The sequence below is a fragment of the Neoarius graeffei genome, chromosome 8, assembly GCF_027579695.1.
Source record: "Neoarius graeffei isolate fNeoGra1 chromosome 8, fNeoGra1.pri, whole genome shotgun sequence".
Taxonomy (NCBI): Eukaryota; Metazoa; Chordata; class Actinopteri; order Siluriformes; family Ariidae; genus Neoarius; species Neoarius graeffei.
Genome location: NC_083576.1, coordinates 27,288,106 through 27,313,105, shown reverse-complemented (window position 1 = coordinate 27,313,105; position 25,000 = coordinate 27,288,106). Strand labels below are relative to the sequence as shown.

At 41.1% G+C, this 25,000-nt stretch overlaps 2 protein-coding genes across 5 annotated transcripts in view; both read right to left on the bottom strand.

Annotated features, from left to right (window-relative positions):
• atrx (ATRX chromatin remodeler) overlaps window positions 1-14,587 on the bottom strand; it is a 117,295-nt gene extending 102,708 nt beyond the window's left edge. Inside the window, exons 1-3 of one of the 2 annotated variants that reach the window (XM_060927506.1) lie at window positions 14,414-14,587; window positions 9,213-9,313; window positions 6,031-6,086 (exon numbers count right to left, since the gene is read on the bottom strand). In XM_060927506.1, coding sequence (XP_060783489.1) covers window positions 6,031-6,086; window positions 9,213-9,313; window positions 14,414-14,433 — 177 coding nt within the window. In that variant the 5' untranslated portion in view covers window positions 14,434-14,587. Of the gene's footprint in view, window positions 1-6,030; window positions 6,087-9,212; window positions 9,314-13,610; window positions 13,693-14,413 lie in introns of those variants that run through there. The other variant, XM_060927507.1, reaches the window with a different exon arrangement.
• A 388-nt stretch (window positions 14,588-14,975) lies between these two features.
• Window positions 14,976-25,000, bottom strand: part of nup62l (nucleoporin 62 like) — a 40,519-nt gene continuing 30,494 nt past the window's right edge. For all 3 annotated transcript variants that reach the window (XM_060927503.1, XM_060927502.1, XM_060927504.1), the window contains exons 12-13: window positions 15,238-15,304; window positions 14,976-15,145 (exon numbers count right to left, since the gene is read on the bottom strand). In XM_060927503.1, coding sequence (XP_060783486.1) covers window positions 15,054-15,145; window positions 15,238-15,304 — 159 coding nt within the window. In that variant the 3' untranslated portion in view covers window positions 14,976-15,053. The remainder of the gene's footprint in view (window positions 15,146-15,237; window positions 15,305-25,000) is intronic.

Sequence of the window (25,000 nt, the reverse complement as noted above, 5' to 3'; positions counted from 1 at the left end):
TCCTGTTTCCAATCCTTAATGTTAATAGTAAGTTACTACTGTTATGTTATGAGGATTTCTTCACAATGAATTCTTGTGTTATGTCGGTTCATAAGTGATAACAGAAAAGTTATCACCTTGGCTCTTGGTCGTGAATCTTTTCACCTGTTTCTTGAATAATTATATTCTCATTTTCTGGAAAGATCTTTGATATTTTCCATTAAGTATTGTAAAAACCTGATTATTTAATTCTTATATGCATGGAGTTTTGTAAAATAAGGAGAAAAAAAACTAAAAATACTTCATTTTTTTCCGTCAAAAAAATAACATGCATAAGCGTAGATTTGATAACTTCGCAGATGATTTTTTTGAAAATCCAGTGTGATTACTCTCTTTTCAATTGTTAATATGTTTAATAAAATAAAAGTTTAATATGATGTAGTTTAATTTTTCAATAAAAGAATATGAATTTTGACATGATTTGTTACATATTACCCATTAGCAGATTTTCATCCATATATATATATATATATATATATATATATATATATATATATACACACACACACACATACATATACACACACACATACACATATATACACACACACATATATATACACAATATATAATACGTATGTGTTATATATAACAATGTGTGCAAGTGTCTCTCTGTCTTATATATAAAAAATAAAAACATGCATACATTTAGTTTAATTTGGATGTCCATCGCAAGCGATGATGACGTCCATACATACATACATACACACACACACCAGTGTTCTCCACGGGCACCTTTAAAAGTGGCGCACCGCCACGTTATAATTCTGGCCTGCCACCCTTCCCTTGGACAAAAAAAACAACAGTATACACCAAATAAATCATAAAGTATTTGCTTTATTATAATTCTGTAACTGTTTAACACGCAGAGAACCATTAAATGAATGCATACAGGGCTACCTGAATCGGCCACACGATTGCAGTAGAAAACCATCTGGCCGGCTGCATACAGATTGTGAGACAGAGCTCTGCAGCTACAGCTAGGCAGCAGCTAAATAACTTTTCGGGTGCACACGCAGGTTGCTTGTAGCGTTATTGTGCAACGGTTACGCTTATCTATAGTCTTTTCTGACCATACACTGTTACAGTAATCATATAACAGCACACACGTTAAGTTCAGGTCTTTTATTTTATGCATCTGTGATTGTGTAGGTGAGAGCTGCATTTTCCTGTTGCTTCACTGTGGCCGTTTACTGCAAGACTTCCAGGTTCCTGGGTCAAAGGACCCGGGCTACGGAGGCCGGGGTGGCTTTGTAGTGCCAGTCTCGGGCATGCGCACCAGCTCATGCATGGATTGGAGTGGTTTCACCCAATTAACATCATGTATTGTAAAAAAAAAAAAAAAGTATGCATTTACTGTAATTGGGTATTTTGTTTATGCATGGAAGTTCATTTATTTTTCACTCACAGAAAAGAATACAATTCAGGGATGCGCAACAGCCGCATCAGTCTCAAATGAAATGTCAAAGTCGTCTCACATTGACAAAGATATGTACAGTAAGAATGTGTTAATTTTCTGTAAAATGATTTTAACAATGATTTAGCATTTCTGATCCATTTATTGGCCAGTTTCACTGTCAAAAAAGCCCAAAGTCTGTCAGCTTCAGGGGGACTTTGTCCCCCTGGACCAAGTTGGGGCCAAAGTGTGTACACACACACACGCGTGCACATGCGTTTGTTTGACTGGGGAATATGCTACTTGCATTTTTCAGACGTTCTACATCCAGGACATCAAGAAGGGCAACTGCCACATTTCTCAATGTGTCACTCATGAGGATATCGATGAATTGTTTTGATAAATTTGGGTACTTTGTGTTTGTGAAATTATATACATTACGCATGCACACACACAACAGACCTAGAAAAAAAATTAAGATACCACTGCAAAATTGTCAGTTTCTCTGGTTTTACTATCATATTACATGTTTGAGAAACATGAAGATTTTTGTTTTCATCCATAAACTACTGACATTTCCCCTAAATGCCACAAAAATACTGTCACTGAGAGCATTTAATTGCAGAAAATGACAACTGGTCAAAATAAAAAGATGAAATGTTTTCAGACCATGAATAATGTATAGAAATCAAGATCATATTCAACTAATGTTTGAACTCAAGAGGAGTTCTGAAATCAGTAGTTGGTGGAATAACCCTGGCATTTAATCACAGCTTTCACATACTCTCCACCAGTCTTTCACGTTGCTCTTGGGTGACTTTATGCCACTCCTGGAGCAAAAAAAAAAAATCTATCAGCTCAGCTGAATCTTGTACATGGTTTGATTCATGTGTTCTTCACAAATAAGAATCTGCCCCATTCCAGACTTGCTGAAGCATCCCCAGATCATTACTGATCCTGTACCAAATTTCACAATGGGTGTGAGACACTGTGGCTTGTAGGCCTCTCCAGGTCTCTGTCGAACCATTAGACAACCAGGTGATGGGAAAAACTGAAAATTGGACTCCGATGACGACCTGACTAGTCCTCTACAATCCAATTCTTGTGGTCTTTAGCAAACCTCCACCTGGATTTTCTTTGCTTCTCATTGATGAAGGGCTTTTTTCCAGCTTTGCATGACTTCAACCCCACCCAGAGGAACCTGTTTCAAACAGTTCTTGTCGTTTACTTAACTCAAGCTGACATTTGCCATTCTTTCTCTAGGTTACTTGACGTCATCCTACAGTTGAGTGGCATTTGAAGGAGTTGACAACCATCCCAGTCAGTGGAAAGTCATTTTCACTCTCTGCCAGTCTGTAACTTTGTTGTCCCCATTGTCTGCTGCTTGACCTTGCTCTTATGAACTGCCATCTTTGAAATTTTTGAGGATGGAAGCAACCTGATGCTCACTGTATCCCTCTGCCAGTAAAGCCAGAGCTGAACCCTTCTCTCTTTCAATTTCTCTTTTTAACTCTTTTGGCATGTTGAATAAATATTTTTGTATTCCCAATGCTCAAAAAACCTCATGGCCAATCATCCGAGATGACTAAAGTTTGTGCGAGGACGAGTAAAAATTTAATGGTAATCATCCAATCAGACAACAAAAGTTAGTGCTGGCAACCTAAGCAACACATGTGCTAAGAGAGCAAGGAACCAGTCTAAAGTAGCTCGTCTCGTTTCACCGGAAATGCATTAAAGAGTTTTATTCATCAACACGACAATATATAAAAGTACAAAAATATTTTGAGGAAATCATTCAAATTTCCTTGTTTTTGGCTATAATTCATCAAAGTATGCATGTGTTTGAGTGTACTGAAAAAGCTATGCTCGGAGGGGTTCACATAATGATACCAATTGGCTAAGGGCAACAAGGGTCAAGGACATCGTGTGCTAGCAGCGTGGTTGAAGCGGGCAGGTGTCAAACTTGGAATTTTAGATTACGATTGGAGTTAATAATAAACGAGATCACTGAATAAAATGTTCCTTACCTCTAACCAGTATATACTGTTACTTTTTTTTTTAAATTGTTTTTGATGGTTTCACATATTTCCTAATACTTTTGTTTTCTAAATATTTATCAACATACCACCATTGTGGCATGGGAGCCTGTGATTGGTGGACAGCCAACAAAGGGTGTCTCCCATTGGTTGTAAATTGTGACATAAAAATCGTAAACACATACAGGACCCGCTGATTGACAAAGTGAAGCCAAGCACAGATGTCCGGCATCTGTTGCTGTTGTCTGAAGAAAACTACAGCTAAAAAAAAAAAAAAAAGCTCTACGACCGGATTACTTGGACAATCTTAGTCAGAAAGAAGCGAAGGACAGATATACACAGAAATTAGAGTTTATTAGCAGTTATGATCCATACAAAATTCCTCGAAACGACCGGAGTGACAGTGCAGATTTGTGGCCTAGCATTAGCTACATTTTGGAATATACCTTTTTCCTGAAAAGTCCTGACACTGAATAACAGTTTTAAAAAACTACAGAGGCAAGAAAACCTCCTTTATGTAAAGGTCTCCCCCCGCCCCAACATCAGCTTTTGGAAACAGAATGTTGTGAAAGCCAAAGCATTTACTCTCAAAGGGCTCTGACCTAAACTGTGGGGGCTAGATCGTATTTCCACCCCTCCATGTCTCATCAACCCCAAGGATACGTAGTTACATAGCTATCTGCACTATCATTTATACAGTGACTTATTATTTTCATCTCATTATCTCTAGCCACTTTATCCTGTTCTACAGGATCGCAGGCAAGCTGGAGCCTATCCCAGCTGACTACCGGCGGAAGGCGGGGTACACAAGTCGCCAGGTCATCACAGGGCTGACACATAGACACAGACAACCATTCACACCTACGGACAATTTAGAGTTGCCAGTTAACCTAACCTGCATGTCTTTGGACTGTGGGGGAAACCGGAGCACCCGGAGGAAACCCACGCGGACACGGGGAGAACATGCAAACTCCGCACAGAAAGGCCCTTGCCGGCCACGGGGATCGAACCCAGACTTGCTGTGAGGCAACAGCGCTAACCACTACACCACCGTGCCGCCCACGCTTATTATTGTTAAAACAATACCTGAAGTGTTATTTGTAAAATAAAATATCCTGCTCTAGACTTTCAAACAATATTGTAAGATTTTATTTTAATTTTATCTAATAGTGGATGGTACAATAATTACGAAGACTAACAATCAGCAGATTTCAGTTGTAGCTACAGTCATACAGTAACTATAACCATTGTAGTAGTAGTAATAATAATGATTTTTATTATTTCAATAAACAGTGAATGTTCAGTTCCCTTTTTATTAATTCTCGATTCAAAGGCACAGCTGAGTCACACAGGTTGATCAGTATGTAACAGACAATTTTATCCAAAATAGTTTTTCCTGCCTGAGTCAATTTATTTCCATTTCACATGCATGCAGCTGTTGTAAAGTTCACTGTGTTTGTGTAGAACTCTCTTGAACTGTAGGTTCATTACTACACTCTGGTTCCTTGGTGACATTTTGCACAGGACTGTGTTCCTTTGATAACAGAAACAAAGTTCCAGCATTATTATTATTATACTCATTCAAAACTCTCCACAGCTATACCCTAAATTATTAATTCCTCTGCTACTAGAACTGCTTTCTTTCTGAATGTGTCTGCATATATTGGTGTTATGGTTTTGTGGATTTATCATAATTATGCTTCTTCACCCATTTAAAAATCAACTGCATTCTGTCCTCTCCAAAATAAAATAAAGCTCTGGGCAAGTGGATTTGTATTTCGGGCAAGTATGTTTTGGATGCTGCTTGCCCACTGGGCAAGTAAGGCTGGGAGATTTTTTTTCAAGGACTGATTCAAGTTAAATTTAAGGTACTACTAACACCGTTTCTGCCATTCAAACTGGTCCTATTGCAAGAGGATAGCAATGACCACAGCAGTGGTTTTTATACTCTTCCTCGTTAAATACGATTTGTTTCAGGTGATCACCTAATCAGTACCTCATTAAGTCAAATGAGGGGTGATAATGACTATTTTCAGAAGGTTAATAAAAACAGTTTAGCTCATGCTAAATCTCACACTGGGCCTTCAAATCTATCCAGGCCTGGGATCGGCACCAAGTACGCACAGTCTTGCATAAACCCAGTGGCTGGGTATTTTACCTAAGCTGCATGTCTTTGAACTGTGGGGGAAACCGGAGCACCCAGAGGAAACCCATGCAGACACGGAAAGAATATGTAAACTCCATACAGAAACGCCCGTCGGCCGTAAGGTTCGATCCCAGAACCTTCATGCTGCGAGTTGACAGTGCTAACTACTACACCACTGTGCTGCACAAGGTATGTTTGTGTTGGAATTCCAGCATAGACCCTGGAAAGAAATGGCTGCCAGACATAGAAATGCCGATTTAAGCAAAAACTGAAGTGATCACTTAATTTTTTCCAGAACCCTGTTTGTGTGTGAGAGAATATATAAAAATGTTGCCATGTGAAGTCTTTTCCCAGACTGCCACACATGTGCATTATATCTAAGAGGAATACTTTACTGAATAAATCTTTCACACCTGTACTTGTTCCATTATTTCCTCATTGAGGTTTGAGTCACTGGAGGCCATTTTACCTGAAGTGAAGAGAAAACACAGACAAAAATTAATACAATATTAAGGAAATTTAAGACATAACCATCCTTATACAGTGGTGCTTGAAAGTTTGTGAATCCATTAGAATTTTGTATATTTCTGCATAAATATGACCTAGAACATCAGATTTTCACACAAGTCCTAAAAGTAGATAAAGAGAACCCAGTTAAATAAATGAGACAAAAATATTATACTTGGTCATTTATTTATTGAGGAAAATGATCCAATATTACATATTTGAGTGACAAAAGTATGTGAACCTTTTGCTTTCAGTATCTGGTGTGAGCCCCTTGTGCAGCAATAACTGCAACTAAACGTTTACGGTAACTGTTGATCAGTCCTGCACGCCAGCTTGAAGGAATTTTAGCCCATTCCTCCGTACAAAACAGCTTCAGCTCTGGGATGTTGGGTGGGTTTCCTCACATGAACTGCTCGCTTCAGGTCCTTCCACAACATTTCAATTGGATTAAAGGTCAGGACTTTGACTTGGCCATTCTAAAACATTAATTTTTATTCTTCTTTAACCATTCTTTGGTGGAACGACTTGTGTGCTTAGGGTCGTTGTCTTGCTGCATGACCCACCTTCTCTTGAGATTCAGTTCATGGACAGATGTCCTGACATTTTCCTTTAAAATTCGCTGGTATAATTCAGAATTCATTGATCCATCAATGATGGCAAGCCGTCCTGGCCCAGATGCAGCAAAACAGGCCCAAACCATGATACTACCACCACCATGTTTCACAGATGGGATAAGGTTCTTATGCTGGAATGCAGTGTTTTCCTTTTTCCAAACATAACGCTTCTCATTTAAACCAAAAAGTTCTATTTTGGTCTCATCCATTCACAAAACATTTTTCCAATAGCCTTCTGGCTTGTCCACGTGATCTTTAGCAAACTGCAGATGAGCAGCAATGTTCTTTTTGGAGATCAGTGGCTTTCTCCTTGCAACCCTGTCATGCACACCATTGTTGGTCAGTGTTCTCCTGATGGTGGACTCATGAACATTAGCCAATGTGAGAGAGGCCTTCAGTTGCTTAGAAGTTACCCTGGGGTCCTTTGTAACCTCGCCAACTATTACATGCCTTGCTCTTTAAGTGATCTTTACTGGTCAACCACTCCTGGGGAGAGTAACAATGGTCTTGAATTTCCTCCATTTGTACACAGTCTGTCTGACTGTGGATTGGTGGAGTCCAAAATCTTTAGAGATGGTTTTGTAACCTTTTCCAGCCTGATGAGCATCAACAACGCTTTTTCTGAGGTCCTCAGAAATCTCCTCTGTTCGTGCCATGATACACTTCCACAAACATCTATTGTGAACAGCAGACTTTGATAGATCCCTGTTCTTTAAATAAAACAGGGTGCCCACTCACACCTGATTGTCATCCCATTGACTGAAAACACCTGACTAATTTCACCTTCAAATTAACTGCTAATCCTAGAGGTTCATATACTTGTGTCACTCACATGTAATATTGGATCATTTTCCTCAATAAATAAATGACCAAGTATAATATTTTTGTCTCATTTGTTTAACTGGGTTCTCTTTATCTACTTTTAGGACTTGTGTGAAAATCTGATGTTTTAGGTCATTTATGCAGAAACGTAGAAAATTCTAAAGGGTTCACAAACTTTCAAGCACCACTGTAGAGACTAGAGAGGCAGTACCAAGCCTGGTTTATACTTCTGTGTTAATGTTTCTTTGGGTTCCAATGCATCGAGGAAGGGTTTATGGGTAAATAAGGCACACAGAGATGCAAAGATGTGCTAACATGCAGTGTTCCCATTAGCTAACTCAATAGTGTGCGCATGTGGGGTGCTATATGTCAGGGAAACGCTGACTATTTGGTGGAGGTGTGTCCAAGTTGTGTACACAGAAACCATTTGAGGAGATATTGAGACATTTCTTCAGTGGGTTTATGCCTAAGGTTAAAAGACTGCTCCGAGAGCACAATATCTCCCGCTGGCAACTATGCCATAACTCTGGTAAAATGCGACTAAACTGAATGAAATTGCAATATGCACATTACTGACATATAACAAAGAACCCTGCCAGGTTTTGTGAAATTCCTCCAAAAATTGCGAAAGGAGTTGATTTCAGAAGGTGAGTACCCTTCCTGGGACAGACATCACTATGACATAATTCCCCTTTCGGCCAGCAGGGGATATAAACTCCACAGCTCCTTCTCACCCTGTCGAAACAGCTCTGTTCAAAATGGCTGATTTGAGTGCCTGTTCCTTTAAATAATAAATCTTCCACTGCTCAGTCCTCCCCACTTTTCCACCAGCCAAATCAGATTGTGTTTTACTGTGAATATTCATTCGCAAAGACAGTTCTCAAGCCATGAGTGGAGATGCGCAGATGAGGGGGCGGCATAATTCTAATGAGCTCCACTTGTGACACAGACAGGGGAGCCAAATCTGAATGGCTTGTTGAAGCACATTTTCTGAAAAGGGCAGCCCAAAAGAAACTGACTGGGTGTCTTATTTCAGAGTTTGTGTGTTGGTAGGCACTCCCGACCAAAATGTATGTGCACAAGCACTGAAAAAGTGAGTTTTCCATACTATGTCCCCTTTAAGTATTTTCATTGTTAGCTTCTTAGACCAGTGTCTTTAAGAAAAAAAATTCTCCTCAGTGATAAAACTCTCACATGGAACAGCAAGCAGATATGAAAATGAACAGGTCTCTCCTCCCCCCAGTGTTTCTTGTTTGTTTGTTTCACACACAGCAACATGATTATTCTTAATGGATTTATTTGCAGAAATCTAATCACGATATTGTGTTAATATAAACATACTATATAAAGTGTAAGGCTATAAAACAGCAGTAGTTCATTATAACGACCAGTTTATCCCTGAAGGATCAAACACTTTACTTTCACTTTCTTATTACGGACTCCCAGTAAACACACAGTGCAGGCAACGAAAACCTCAGCAACACAAAAAGTGAAACTAAAGCATCATTCTGCACTTGATCGGATTATGGATTTAAACAGGAGTTAAAGTGAAATGTTTCAATCCAAAAGGTGCTCATACTGCTGAATTCTGAGGAGTTAAAATACTTCAGAAATGCTCTGCAAGTATTCACTTGATTTCTCGTAACGCTTACCACTGGAGATTTCATCAACTTGAGATGTAGCAGTTTTTTCCTCTGGAGAATGATCCAAGGATTCATGAAGTTTTGTCACCAGTGCAGTCAGCTTGCTCGATCTAAAAGGTTACAAAAGACAAAGCCGTAAATTGCCAATTTAAAGCAAGACGCCCTTTTGATTTCATAAGATCGGTGAAATTTAGTTCCCTCTTGAATCTGGTCATTGTGATATTTCTGTAATATCTCAAAAAAAAATTTAAATTAAAAAAAGAGGGGGGTGGGGTGCATTCTGTGGCTGGGGAGTTATTTATTTTGAGGGGATTCCTTAGCAAATAACGTGCATGAAATCGCACGCTTCGCACAGTCAAGCAGAGAGAGGAAGTCTCTGCATGCGCACACTGTTTTCATTGACCAGGCATTGACCCAGTTACATCATTTTGCCACAAGACGAGGAGCTAATCATAACATTAGCTTTGCAAATTCAGTACTCAAGTTGTGACAGAAAATATGACCGAACCAATGGATCCTACATATCAAATGCTGATTAGTATGTAAGTATTGTATTGTAATTAGTGAAGAACATGCTGCAATTAGCCCAAATATGTATCTTTTTGAGGCAAAATTGAGCCTGGTCACTCATCTTGTTGAAGTCTGTTTTTCATTGAGTGTATTCTAGCCAATATTCGCTAGTCATAACGAAAATTATGTATTGATTTCATAATGTAATTATTATTCCTGTGCCTTAGATAGTTTACATAAAAGGTCCTTTTTTATCATTGCAATAGTGAAGACCGCTGAGTAAAAAAAAAAAAAGTGTGTAATTAGACTGTACACTTGTATGGCACAACTTCTAGTGAACAACCTCTCGATTCGCTACCACACTGTACAATTTATTTCATTGAGCAAGACAGTATACGGTTCTTTTTCACTGTGGCAGCAGGGGCGTGGTCAAGCACCAGTTTGTGAATGGAGTGCGAGCCTGGCGCTGTGTGTGTGTAGTGAGAGGATCTTTTCCCCTGGCTGAAATCACGTTGGTACAGTGGCACACAGTTTATTCTGAAACTGCTGAAAAGTGTGTTGTGTGTTAAGTGACAGTTTACAAAATAAAAGTGAAAGTGACATTGATCCCGCCTGCCTGTTACATTCATCTTTTTAATTTTTGTGTTTGCTAATGTTTTTGCTAAACGTAGTGATCAGGAGTAACAGTTTTGGGAATACGAACCCTCCTCTATCGTTGTAATGCCACTAGTAGACTTTCCTAAACTCGACTTTAGTATAACTTCGTAAATTTTCTGTATAACTCACCCATTTCGGACATGAGCCCGAGGAGAGGAAAAAAAAATTTCTAAAGTTTGATTGAAGGAGTAATATATATATAGCCGATCACCATATTTATTAGTTTGGTCCTGCATTTTCTTTCGCAATACAGGGCCTTTTCTTCTCACTTTCTGTTACTGTAGCCGGTCTTCCGTGTTTCAAGCGCACACTCACATGCTCCATTGTTCTCTCAGGTTGCAAATTTGTATCCCACAACGCGTTACAAACAGGGAAACCCCACCATATCATGCATGACACAGTATCTTGGTTTAGGTCACTGTGAGGCAAGAAAAAAAAATGGCAGAGAATTTAGGGTCACAAGAGCTCTAAATTAATTGTTTTGGGTTTTTTTTTTTGGGGGGGGGGAATAAAATTTGAAGTCTCTGATTCGAATTCAGTAGCTTTTGGTCCATGAAAAAAAGTTATTGGGTGTCAGGGAAAATCCTTTTTATGGCCTAAATTCAAAAAACTCTGAAAGGGAGTTTAAACTTTAAACAAACGAACCCTAAAACAAGCTAAACTGTATATTCTTGATTTTATCAGTTCATCAAAATTAATGGGAAGTAAATAATGCTGATAGCCATGAAGTACACTCCAATAAAAAAAAAAAGAAAAAAAGACGACGACGCCAGCAAGTATTTTTAATCTAATTAAATTTATACACTAGCTGCAAAAAGCCTCACTTCTACGTACACTCCCAAATATAAAACAAACTTGACTGGACAAGAGTCATGCGACAGAGCCTTCGCGCCTTAATCCTGAAAGTGCTATATCATTTACAAGGCACGCTCCCTGTTACATATTTAAAATTTCCTGCAAGGTTGAAAGAAGGGAAAAAAAAAAGATCCTTACCTAGTGTTTTGGGTGAAACACGGGTTATCATATTAAAAGCCCAAATATTTTCATACCACATATGAATTCCCAGTCAGCAAGCAAGCAGTAACATGAACAAGCAGATTTCATATATTGCACAAGACGTCTCCCCCCCCCCCCCCAATCAACGAACTAAGTCTTTTAAGAGCAATTGTTTGGTACTACAAACCTACAGTTGCAGTCAAAAGTTTACATGCATGGACATGAACATCATGGCAATCTTAAGCGTTCAATGTTCTTTTTCTGTTACGAAAAGATTGCAAACCATACATCATAAACAGGGGGAAAAAAATTTTGTACACATGTATAAAATTTGTGTTATTGCCACAATAACCAGAAGTACTGAGAGAAACAGTTCCAACTGTGGAGCATGGTGGTGGTAGCATCATGCTTTGGGGATTTTTTTGCTGCAAGTGGAACTGGTGCGTTACACAAAACGGACAGACTCAAGAAGGAGGAGGACAACCTCAAAAATATTAGCATAGCCTCAAACCAGTAGGACCCTAGACACAATTGGGGGTTCCAACAGAACAATGACCCCAAAGACCGATCAAAGCTTAAAACAAGCATCTTTTGAATAGATAAAGCAGGCTAATGTTCAGCTTAAAACGAGTCCTGACCTCAGCCCTACAGAAAATATGTGGACTGTGCTGAAGGGTTGGGTTTGTGGCAGGAAAAACACAAATTTAATTGATCTCTAACAATTCTGCCAAGAAGAGTGATCAAATATCCAACCAGAATTCTGCCAAAAGCTTGTTGACGGCTACCAAAAGCACCTGGTCAAGGTGAAACCTGCCGAGAAACATTTAACCAAATATGAGGTGTGCTGTGTGGATAATTTCAACCCCGTTTTATTTCAGAAAACCTAAAATAAATTAAGACTTGTGCACCAAAGTCTTGGGTTCCCCCCCCAATCAAAGATGCATGTTGTATAATCCTTCTGCCACAGAAAAAGAACAGTTACAAGAAATAATTCAAATCCCTATGTCATGATATTCATGTATGTAAACTTCTGACTGAAATGTATTTTCTGTCTATAGCCATTACAGACACGGAAGATAAAAGTCCACTCTGAAAGGCCTAGTACGTCCCCAAATATCTTCGACATCTCTTATTTCAAAAAAGAACAACAACAAAAAAGTTTTCCACGGTATATCTGCTTTAATACTCGTGAAAAAAAAGACAGAAATGTGTCGTTCACATAAACTACTGATTTTACATTTTCATTTTACCTGTCTCTCAGTACGACTATCGGTTTAAAAACATACATGTTTACCACCTTTATTGCTTTACTTACTTATTTTAAACTGATTAAACGTTGCACATCAAGCTGTCATTACACATCAGCTAACCCTGTTGTCCAGCAGTGTCAGAGTAACAGCCGAGAGCATCTCTTCAGACAGATCAGGCTCGGCCTCAAATAGTTGCCTACGGCCTTAAAACGTGCTCTACATCGAGAAAGAAAAAATGGCTTTGACGCCCTACCTAGTGCACTACACCGAAGTGAAAGTATAAAGAACTCACAGCAGTGTACACAGCTAACACAGGCTAACTGGGTACTGAATGAAAAAAAAACCGGCACAACAAAAACATAGAACAACCTGCTTGCTTATTTATTATGAACTATACATAGTTCATAAGTGTTGCTGTTGTGTTTTATTACTCTGGTCGGGGTTCTTAGCACTGTGCTCAAGTTCACCACAGAATGAAAGAAAAAAAACCTACCGTTAGCTAGCGGGCTAATTCCCCAGAAGTCATTCATGGCGGTCAGATAACGTTTAAATATCTTTATGAGACAAGCTTAAGAAGAAGGAGGACAAGTCCAAAGAAATAATTGAAAGATGTTGACGGAAAAGAAACGGAAGGGAAATTCTCATGGTTGTTGAAAATAAAATTCACCGAAAGGCCTTTGATGATTTTTTTTTTTAACCGAGCTAAAAATCGCGGTCAAGTCGCCATGCACTTCTCCTGATCATGAGAAGAAACATGAAGTGCTGTGTGCGGACTGAATAATTTACAGGATACTTCTGTGCAAGGGATAAAACTAATGCTCGGTATATAACTCGCTCACTTTGCTATGCGATGTTAAACTTGTGTTGCACACACACAAAAAAGATAATAATAAATAAATAAATAATCCGAGACTACATGTAGTCGGTAACACACCTCTCTCTCTTACGTATAAATATAAATACATTTATACACACACATACGCAGATCTCTCACCACTGCTACTCTCATGATTGAAAATTTCAAACTTTCCCTCCGTTATCCGTAGACAGCTCATTTTCGACGTGGGTGCGCGCACATATACTCACGCTGCTTGGTTCCTATTACAGAAGGCTAATGCTGATGTTACACAGCGGCTGGAGGACACAAAGCAAGAGCGCCATCTTGCCGGATGACCCTGGCGCGCTAAAATGGCGCAGGCTGCGTGAATCAGGGTGCTGGACACTAACACTACTGTTTCACCAGGGCTGGACACATGGCCGGTTTTGGGGGGAAAAAATAATGATAAATGTACATTTTGCTGAAACGCAGCTGCATGTATAACGCGTATTATCATATTATTTTAGTTCGAATGTTTACATCAGGATACTATTCTTAGTGAGCCTGCAGCAGCTTCACCGGCTACTAACACTTTATTATATCGCTTAATTCATAATCATTTACAAAAATTGCAATTCAGTTTATTACACAAATTTGTATGTTTAGAGAGAATTCATTTTTACACTCTCTTAATAAAAAGCAGGAAGCTAAAAATAGAGACGAGGAGCTCCACAGATAGGCGCTGTTTGAGAATGTTTATATAGTACCCCACTTACTTTCCGCGAGTATTCAAAAAGACGGCACACTTTTCACCTTATTCACCAAAAACGTGCTAAAAATAAATCCTTTTTTTTTTTTTTAGCACAGGTGATACACACTTCCGTCAGAATGTTGGGCCCAATTCTGTACATTCGCACCGGTTTGTGACCAGACTAACTTATCTCAGCCGAAGGCACGATCTCCTCCTCATGGGCACATACCTGCCGTTTTCGGTGCTCATTTCCTTCTAAGAAGAAACGCACAAGATCTGGGCATCTCCGGAGTAAAACAAACTCTGTTCGTTTCCCAGTAAAAGGTGGAAGGAGGGGGGGAAACCCGAAGCTACCCAGTGAAATCAAACAAAGCACAGCGCCATGTTTTCCGACAGAAAGGGACACGCTGATTGGCTCTGCTGCTCAAACCAGGAAGTGAATGTGATTGGCTCATTAATATCAGCGACGCAACGCGGTTCTCGCAGCCAAGTCCCGCACAGACCACTGTGAAGTGAATAAACCACAGAGCACCAACGTTCCACTAGACATATGGCGCCGTATAACTAATGAAAATTATTTTTGCCCAATATAAAAGATGTAGAAATTGCCGTATACAATACTAACTAGTCTCTCAAAGGCACCAGCCAGTTAATTTATGGTCTTTTAGTCCAAGATGTTCACTAGTTCTTTGTGCGCGTCTCTGTCCAGCTGAGCCTTTATTTATTGTGACCACTTCAGAATAGTAAGCCAAATTATGTATTTAAATAAAAACTTAAGAAAAAAAAGTGTGGACAGTAAAAACATCTTTATTCAAACAGAATTAGCTAAACAGTCTTCATTTACAAAACACACTGCCACATTTTGTCAATCATTGGAAACTCAGACGAAAGCTCTTGTCCTGTTCCTTACTGCGGCTCTCACACAGCTTAGACACCTCCTCCACACGCCTCTGAAGCAGAACTGCATACAGAAAATAGTCATTAGACACACCAAACACATCACGCTTGAAGAGCAACCAATATAGCATGGCTTAAATCTAGCAACATACACACCAGAGTTTTGCTCAACCCACTGCAGAGAGTCCATGTGTGCATTGAGGATTTTGCAGATCTGCTGGAGCTGAAATGGTGAGATTCAAATTATAATACAGTGGATCAAGAAAAAACAGGACAAATGCTAAACTAGACCAACAGAGGAAAAAAAGTGCAGTACAAACTTTTCATAATAAGTGTGCCTGACATCTATGCAGTTTCTACACAAAGCAACATTCATTTTTCCCCATCTAAGGATTTATAATTTAGGGAATATGTGTAACTAAAGGAATAACTATTTTTAGATCGAAATCATGAAACACCTTGTTGAAGAAAAATCAAAGGGAAATAACCAGACAGGAAGTCTAACAATTCATAAGGACTCTTTACAACTATGGTGAGCAGAAAAGCATCTCAGAACACATCAAACCTTGAAGTGGATGGGCTACAATAGCAGAAGACCACATCAGGTTTCACTGCAGTCAGCCAAGAACAAGACGCCATCATGGGCACAGACAAATGGACAGTTGAAGACTGGGAAAAGAACAGGTGATTTCCCCCCCTTAATCAACTGTCCAGTTTCTATCAGTCTATGCCCATAACTAATATTATGGCTGATCTGTGTCAGGGCTTGAAATTCGTACATTTTTTTTCCACCAGCCAGCCAGACTAGTTACCTTCCAAAGTAACTAGCCAAACAGAAAATCAACTAGCCAAAATTTGTTCATGTATGTCAAAAATAACACAAAAGAGAGTAGTTACCATTGTTCATGACTAATGTGCATTTATTTCAAGAACTGGAGTATTTTGATACTGTTGATAAATGCATAAATGAGAACAACAGAGCACCATAATCTAATATCAACAAATAATAATATATTGGATTCCCCTCCCCCCATCAGCAGGGGGGGGTGTATGCAGGTTGGGATGTCTGTAAACCAATCAGGATGCTCTTTGTCTAGCATGCGCTTCATGAACAGGCACACACGCAGTCTGTCTCGCGCTCTCTCGCGCACTCCGTCATACAGTATGCGCGATGCAGACATTAGTTTCGCATGCACGCTCTTGCTCGCTTGCTCTAGACTCCGGGAGATATTATCCAATTTACGGGCATCAGGGAGCCACGATCAATATGCGGGAGACTTGGGATGTCTGTTATATGCAGGCGCAGTAGTGAAAAAACCGACAGCCTGACTGTCCTGCCGATAAACACATTAATTAACACAGACACGGCACACGCTTAATATGTGGCGGCTTTAGTTGACAGTGTGTCTGAATCTTCGCTTCATATATTTATTTATTTATTTATTTATTTTCAACTAGCCAGCCGGGCTGGCTAGTGACAGGAATTACTCGCCAAAAGGCAAATTAAGTTGCCTCGGGCGACCGGACCACCGTGAATTTCGAGCCCTGTGTGTACATGCACACTTCCCACAGATGCTTGATCAGATTGAGATCTGGGGATTTTAGAGGCCAAGTCTAGACCCCTGAACTGTCATGTTCCTCAAAACATTCAACAATTTCTGCAGTGTGGCAAGCTGCATTATCCTGCTCAAAAGAGGCCACCATCATTAGGGAATACTGTTGCCATGAAAGGGTGTACTTGGTCTGCAGCCATGTTTAGGTAGATAGTACAGGTCAAAACATCCACATGAATGCCAGGACCCAAGGTTTCCCAGCAGAACATTACCCAGAGCAGCACACTGGTACCGTCTCTTCCCCAGGTTAGCAACACACATGGACCCGGCCATCCATACAATGCAATCAAAAATGTGATTCATCAGATCAGGTCACCTTTTCCAATGATCCATGATCTAGTTCTGATGCTTACGAGCATATTGTAGGTCCTTGCAGCAGTGGACAGGAGTCAGCATGGGCACTCTGACCGGTCTGCAGATCTGCAGTGGTTTCCATCACAGCCAGCATTAACACCTTCAAGCAATTTGTGCTTTTTTAAAATTTGTAGCTAATCTGTGGGATCTAACCAGACGAGATAGTCTTCGCTCCCCACATGCATCAATGAGCGTTGAACACCCATAAGCTGGTTCACCGGGTTGTCCTTCTCTGGACCACTTCTGGGAAGCATTACCCACTGCACACTGGGAAAACCTCACGAGACCTGCTGTTTTGGAGACATCTCTGACCCAGTCCTCTTGCAGTCACAATTTGGCACCCATCAAAGTTGCTTAGATCCTTACGCAAGTGGATACCAACTGGAACAGTTACATACTTGTCTGGAGGAGGACTAAAGTTCATTTTGCCCCCATGTACACTGAGGAAGATGGTAAGAGAGGCAAATAAATAAATCCAAGGGTCCCAAGGATCACTGTTGGCAAATTATTGAAAAGAGTAAAACCTTGGTTTCCAAAAGTCTCAAACCACTATCCCATGCCCACATATTTGGAAGGTATGCTGGGGGAGACAGGGTTTTTCTGTCAGTTAACCACAAATGTAAGCACTTGAAGTTTGCGAAACGCTACAACTTTGACTGGAATCATGTTTTATGGTCTAATGTCACAAAAATTGATTTTTTTTGGCAATAAAACACTCAAGGAGAGTTTGGTGTAAAAAGAAGGATGGCTATAATGAAAAGAACCCAATCCCAACTGTAAAAAAAAAAATGGAGGAAGTTCTCTGATGTTTTGGGGCTGTTTTTCCTCCAAAGGCCCTGGAAACCTTGTTAGGGTGCATGGCATCATGGACTCCACGAAATACCAGGACATTTAAAAAAAAAAAAAACTGGCCGCCTCTGCCAGGAAACTAAAACTGGGTTGTCATTGGATCTTCCAGCAGGACAATGATCCGAAGCATGTGTCCAAATCAACACAAAAATAGTTAGCTGACCACATAATCAAGCTTCTGCCATCACCATCTCAGTCTTCTCATCTGAACCTCATTGAAAACCTGTGGGGTAAGCTGAAGAAGAGAGTGTACAAGAAAGGGCTAAGGACCCTGGATGATCTGGAGAGATTGTGTAAAGAGGAATGGTGTCAGATGCCCTGCTCTGTATCTCCAACCTTATAAAAATGTTATTGGCAACAACTCAGTGCTGTTTTACTGGCAAAGGGAGGTTATACAAATGCTACCCCTGTATTACATGCAGGGGTAGCAAGCAATAATAGTGTTTGTTAAATTATTTCTTGAGGGATTTGTTTTTCTCTGAATAAATTTTTCAATTAAAAGGCTGGATTTTTTTCATTTTTTCAGTGCAAGATGAAGCAACTTCACCAAAAAAGGTGTATTTTTTTCCCCAACCCTTTTAACTAATCTTTACAAGGGAAGCCTTGGCAGGAAGTCCGTCTAGGGGAAGGTAAACCCTGATTCCAAACCCATGAAACGGTAGGAGGAGCCCTATATCCTTGGTCGGAAGTCTTTCTAGGAGACAGATACTCTGAAAATAAAGCTGCACTAGCTGAGGTTGTTCCACACATGGCATACTATGCGCACCTGTGGGACCTGTAAGCCTTGGCTGGCGAGAGGGTGGGAAGAGGGCTGCACAATCTCTTCTCACCATAAAAAGTCACTTGTGCTGGTCAGGTATTAGGCATATCCTTTGTCCCATGTCTCAACAACAACCACTAGCAGCTACCACAAGTCCTTCGGCAATGGGGAAGGAGTGACGGGGACAGGCAGAGGGTGCTGTTGACAGTCCCTAGCTTTAACTCTGCATGGAGGCAGCTGTAGGGTGATTGTCGTCCACCATAGACAGAGGCAGATGCGGTGCCCATATCCTCCTACAGCATCAAAGCAGCTCTTTTAAGAGATAGCACTGCTCTCCCCACATGGGGAAGGAGATAAAAGGATCCTTTATGAAAAAAAAATTAAAAAAAAAAAAAAAAGATCCACACACTGCTGGACAGAGATGACAGGCCAGAACAACATACAGCACTCATTCCCAGGATGCTGGCACACTACCAAGTTGGCATTGTGGCTTTCAGCGAAACCAGACTTGCCAGTGAGACACAGTTGGAGGTGGTCAGTGGAGGTTATACCTTCTACTGTAGTGGGAAACTAGACAGGTCCCTAAGAACTTGCAGTGTTGGCTTTGCAATCCACACATGCCTAATAAGGCAACTAGCCAACAATAACGAACCCAGACGAGAGCAGAGGCCTTCTACAAAGAGTTGAACCAAATCATTACTGGGGTGCCCAGAAAGGACAAGCTGATCATCCTAGTAGACTTTAATGCACATGTTGGTAGGGACTTCTCCACATGGCCAAAGGTTATAGGACACCATGGCACTAGCAAGTGCAACTCCAACGGATTGCTCCTGCTGTCACTCTGTGCTCAGCATGGAGTTGACCATCACAAATAGGCCTGTCGCAATATTCGATATACCGACTTATCGTATGGTAAATGAAGATGAACTCTAAATTTTTTTCCCGTGATTTTGGCATTTACGCGCTGCACATCTACATCGGGAAGTCCCCAGAGTATTAGCTTGACGCATTGACTGAATAAAACACCGCGCTGTTTTCGGTCATCTCATGTGGTTCTCTGTCAGAGGCGGGGCCTCCCAGCATGCAACAGTTATCCAGCGAGAATATCCACTGGATGAGGAAAAGACAACACCATGTTGCTACGTTGTACAGACCATTGGCGTAGAATTGGGTATGGACGTGTCCCTACCAATATTTCTGACTGAAGGAGATAGATAGATAGATAGATAGATAGATAGATAGATAGATAGATAGATAGATAGATAACAACAACCACGCTCCGTGCGCAGTACACAAATGGTTACTGTAGGTTTCCACTGGGCGAAACACCATGCAAAATTCACTCATGAATATTTGCTCTGGGGGTGTGGTCGCGAAAACAGCAAGCAAGTTTGGCTACCATGTCAATTAGCAAGTGTGGTTGCAGTGCAGTGACCGGCTGCTAGCTAGCAAACTGTCCTTGAGGAATGTAACGTTAGATTAGCTCGTAAAATTAAATCAGTTAAACAGTTCGTATTCAGTGTGTAAAAACGACAACATACGAATGTGACTTTTTCTAAGTTTGTGTGGCATGTAAATAAACAATCTGACTTGATACAGACAACAACTGGTGTTCATTAAGGTCACAAAGACATTATTAAATCATATCAAATTGTGTTAATGTTGGCTAATATTGCACCTAGTCTTGCTTGTGAAGTGCCTGCAAACTTTAGCAGCCCGGTAACCCTTAATTTGAAGTGCTTCAGTTAAGACCTGCAGAGTGCCCTGACCAAGTTCGTGTAACATGACACACGTAAACAACAACCCGATGGTGATGTGGACATTAAAAGGTGTCTGGGCCACGAACAATCAAATAAAACATTTTCACGTAATAAGCAGAACAGCCTCCGCCTTCTTGATCAGAAATTTTTGGTTACTCCTGCCTCTCTTTTGAAAACGTCACATACCGAGTACATAGCTGAACTGATCTGGTTTTTGAGGGGGTTCATTTGAAAACAGTAGGCTAAAAACTCTTCTCTGTAGAACCCTGTCACTCCCTCCTCTCCACTCTGGGCTCAAGAAGACAACAAAAGGGCAATAATATAACAACCACCACCAATCAGAATTCAGATACATTCTGTTGCCAAGTAAAATTGTAACCTTTCAAAGTGTCAAAAAAGTTCTAGGAGACCTCGTCCTGTTTTACCATTAGATCAATAACATATCAGCTTAAACTAGCATTCTAAAACTAGTTCGAGATCACACAGAAGATGGCCCACTCCCCCTACCAGCCTAATGGAATGCAGTGTTTAAGGCTCCGTATGTGTTTTACTTCCATTTATGAGGGACATACCCCCCCCGACAGTCAATGCATTATTCGCTTGTAAAACACATTTGCAAATTGGTAGAATGAGTTAATCACATGCAAAATTTGCAATTAATCAGATGAATTGCTTATTATTAATGAATTACTACAGTTCTGAACTTCAAATTTTAAAAGTCTGGACTTTGGTGAGATGATGGATACTCTTTTGGTGGAACACAACAGAGCAAAATATTGTGACCCTCTAAGGTTGACCTGAACTTGGCACTGGGTTTTTGTCCCCACCAATGTTAATACCAAACCTACGTCCTTGCCTACATGTTCTCATTCTAATTGTTGTTACTTTTATCCAAATGACAGCTGGCAATACGTTGTTACTTTGCACTTTGTTTATCTGTGTACTAATCTTGGAGAAACTGGATTGGCAGAATGCTGCCTTTGAAAAAGTATGTGAACCTCTAGGATTAGCAGTTAATTTGAAGGTGAAATTAGAGTCAGGTGTTTTAAATCAATGTGATGACAATCAGGTGTGAGTGGACACCCTGTTTTATTGAAAGAACAGGGATCTATCAAAGTCTGATCTTCACAACGCATGTTTGTGTAAGTGTATCATGGCACGAACAAAGGAGATTTCTGAGGACCTCAGAAAAAGCATTGTTGATGCTCATCAGGCTGGAAAAGGTTACAAAACCATCCCTAAAGAGTTTGGACTCCACCAATCCACAGTCAGACAGATTGTGTACAAATAGAGGACATTCAAGACCATTGTTACCCTCCCTAGAAGTGGTCAACCAACAAAGATTACTCCAAGAGCAAGGCATGTAATAGTTGGTGAGGTCACAAAGGACCCCAGGGTAACTTCTAAGTAACTGAAGGCCTCTCTCACATTAACATTAGCCAATGTTCATGAGTCCACCATCAGGAGAATATTGAACAACAATGGTGTGCATGGCAGGGCTGCAAGGAGAAAGACACTGCTCTCCAAAAAGGACATTGCTGCTCGTCTGCAGTTTGCTAAAGATCACATGGACAAGCCAGAAGGCTATTGGAAAAAATGTTTTGTGGACGGATGAGACAAAAATAGAATTTTTTGGGTTTAAATGAGAAGCAATATGTTTGGAGAAAGGAAAACACTGCATTCCAGCATAAGAACCTTATCCCATCTGTGAAACATAGTGGTGGTAGTATCATGGTTTGGGCCCGTTTTGCTGCATCTGGGCCAGGATGGCTTGCCATCATTGATGGAACAATGAATTCTGAATGATAATCAGTGAATTCTAAAGGAAAATGTCAGGACATCTGTCCATGAACTGAATCTCAGGAGAAGGCGGGTCATGCAGCAAGACAACGACCCTAAGCGCACAAGTTGTTCTACCAAAGAATGGTTAAAGAAGAAGAAAGTTAATGTTTTGGAATGGCCAAGTCAAAGTCCTGACCTTAATCCAATCGAAATGTTGTGGAAGGACCTGAAGCGAGCAGTTCATGTGATGAAACCCACCAAAATCCCAGAGTTGAAGCTGTTCTGTACGGAGGAACGGGCTAAAATTCCTCCAAGCCGGTGTGCAGGACTGATCAACAGTTACCGCAAACGTTTAGTTGAAGTTATTGCTGCACAAGGGGGTCACACCAGATACTGAAAGCAAAGCTTCACATACTTTTGCCACTCACAGATATGTAATATTGGATCATTTTCCTCAATAAATAAATGACCAAGTGTAATATTTTTGTCTCATTTGATTAACTGGGTTCTCTTTATCTACTTTTAGGACTTGTGTGAAAATCTGATGTTGTTTTAGGTCATATTTATGCAGAAATATAGAAAATTCTAAAGGGTTCACAAACTTTCAAGCACCACTGTATATATACACACACACACACACACTAATATATATATCACACAATATACACATACGCACACTGTGTGTATATTACAGTGTGTGTATATATATATATATATATATATATATATATACATACACACACACGTATGTATGTATATATACACACACACGTATGTATGTATATATACACACACACGTATGTATGTATATATACACACACACATACACTAATATATATATATATATAAAAATCTCCTTCTCACCCCTGGCGGGGGGGTGGTATCCATGTCATCCTCAAGCTCGGGTCCTCTATCAGAGGCCTGGGAGTTTGAGGGTTCTGCGCAGTATCTTCGATGTTCCTAGGACTGCGCTCTTCTGGACTGAGGCTTCAGATGTTGTTCCTGGGATTTGCTGGAGCCACTCTCCCAGTTTGGGGGTTACTGCCCCAAGTGCCCCCACTACCACAGGGACCACGCAACCCTTGACCTTCCACATCCGTTCCAGCTGCTCTTTCAACCCTTGATACTTCTCAAGTTTCTCATGTTCCTTCTTCCTGATGTTGGCGTCAGCTGGGATCGCCACATCTATCACCACCACCCTCTTCTGCTCTTTGTCCACCACCACTATGTCCGGTTGGTTAGCCAGGATCTGTTTGTCAGTCTGGAAGCTGAAGTCCCACAGAACCTTGGCCCTGTTGTTCTCAGCCACCTTCTGTGGTATGGCCCATTGGGACTTGGGTACTTCTATTCCATACTGGTTGCAGATGTTCCTGTATACTATCCTAGCCACTTGGTTGTGCCTCTCCATGTACGCTGATCCAGCTAGCATCTTACACCCTGCTACTATGTGCTGGACTGTTTCAGGGGCTTCTTTGCACAGTCTGCATCTTGGGTCTGATCTACTCTGGTAGATCCTGGCCTCTATGGCTCTTGTGCTTATGGCCTGTTCTTGTGCTGCCATGATTAGTGCCTCTGTGCTGTCTGTCAGTCCTGCATTATCCAGCCACTGGTAGGATTTCTTGACATCAGCCACTTCCTCTATCTGACGGTGGTACATGCCATGTAGGGGTTTGTCCCTCCAGGTTGTCTGTTCCTCCTCCTCCTCTGCACTCTCATCAGGGTTCTGCTGCCTGAGACATTCACCCTTTGGGGCCATCTTTCTGATGTATTCTCGGATTTTCGATGTTTCATCCTGGACCGTGGTCTTGACGCTCACTAGCCCTCGGCCTCCCTCTTTCCGCTTAGTGTATAGTCTCAGGGTGCTGGACTTGGGGTGGAACCCTCCATGCATGGTGAGGAGGTTTCTAGTCTTGATATCTGTGGCTTCTATTTCCTCCTTCGGCCAGTTTATGATACCAGCGGGGTATCTGATGACTGGTAGTGCGTACATGTTGATGGCTCGGACCTTGTTCTTACCATTCAGCTGACTTTTCAGGACCTGCCTTACTCTCTGGAGGTATTTGGCTGTGGTTGACTTCCTTGTGGCCTCTTCATGGTTTCCATTAGCCTGTGGGATGCCAAGGTACTTGTAGCTGTCTTGGATATCACCTATGTTGCCCTCTGGTAGGTCAATCCCCTCAGTCCGGATCATCTTGCCTCTCTTTGAGACCATCCGGCCACACTTGTCCAATCCAAATGACATCCCTAGGTCATCGCTGTAGATCCGGGTGGTGTGGATCAGCGAGTCTATTTCTTGCTCGTTCCTGGCATACAGCTTGATGTCATCCATGTAGAGCAGGTGGCTGATTGTTGCCCCACTACGGAATCGGTACCCGTAGCCGCTCTTCGTGATGATCTGACTGAGGGGGTTCAGGCCTATGCAGAACAGCAGTGGTGATAGCGCATCTCCTTGGTATATGCCGCACTTGATGTTGACTTGGGCAATGGGTTTTGAGTTGGCCTCTAGGGTTGTCTTCCACATTTCCATTGAGTTCTGGATGAAGGTCCTTAGGTTCCTGTTGATCTTATACAGTTCCAGACATTCCAATATCCATGTGTGTGGCATTGAGTCCTTGTGTGTGGCTTGTGTGTGGCTTGGCTCCTCTGGTGTTACTGCCAATTCCTCTCTGTGCCTCGCTCATGTATTGAGCCACATGCTTACTCATTTTTGCCGCAATGATGCCTGACAGGGCCTTCCGTGTTGTGCAGAGACAGGTAATTGGCCGGTAGTTGGATGGGATGGGTCCCTTCTGGGGGTCCTT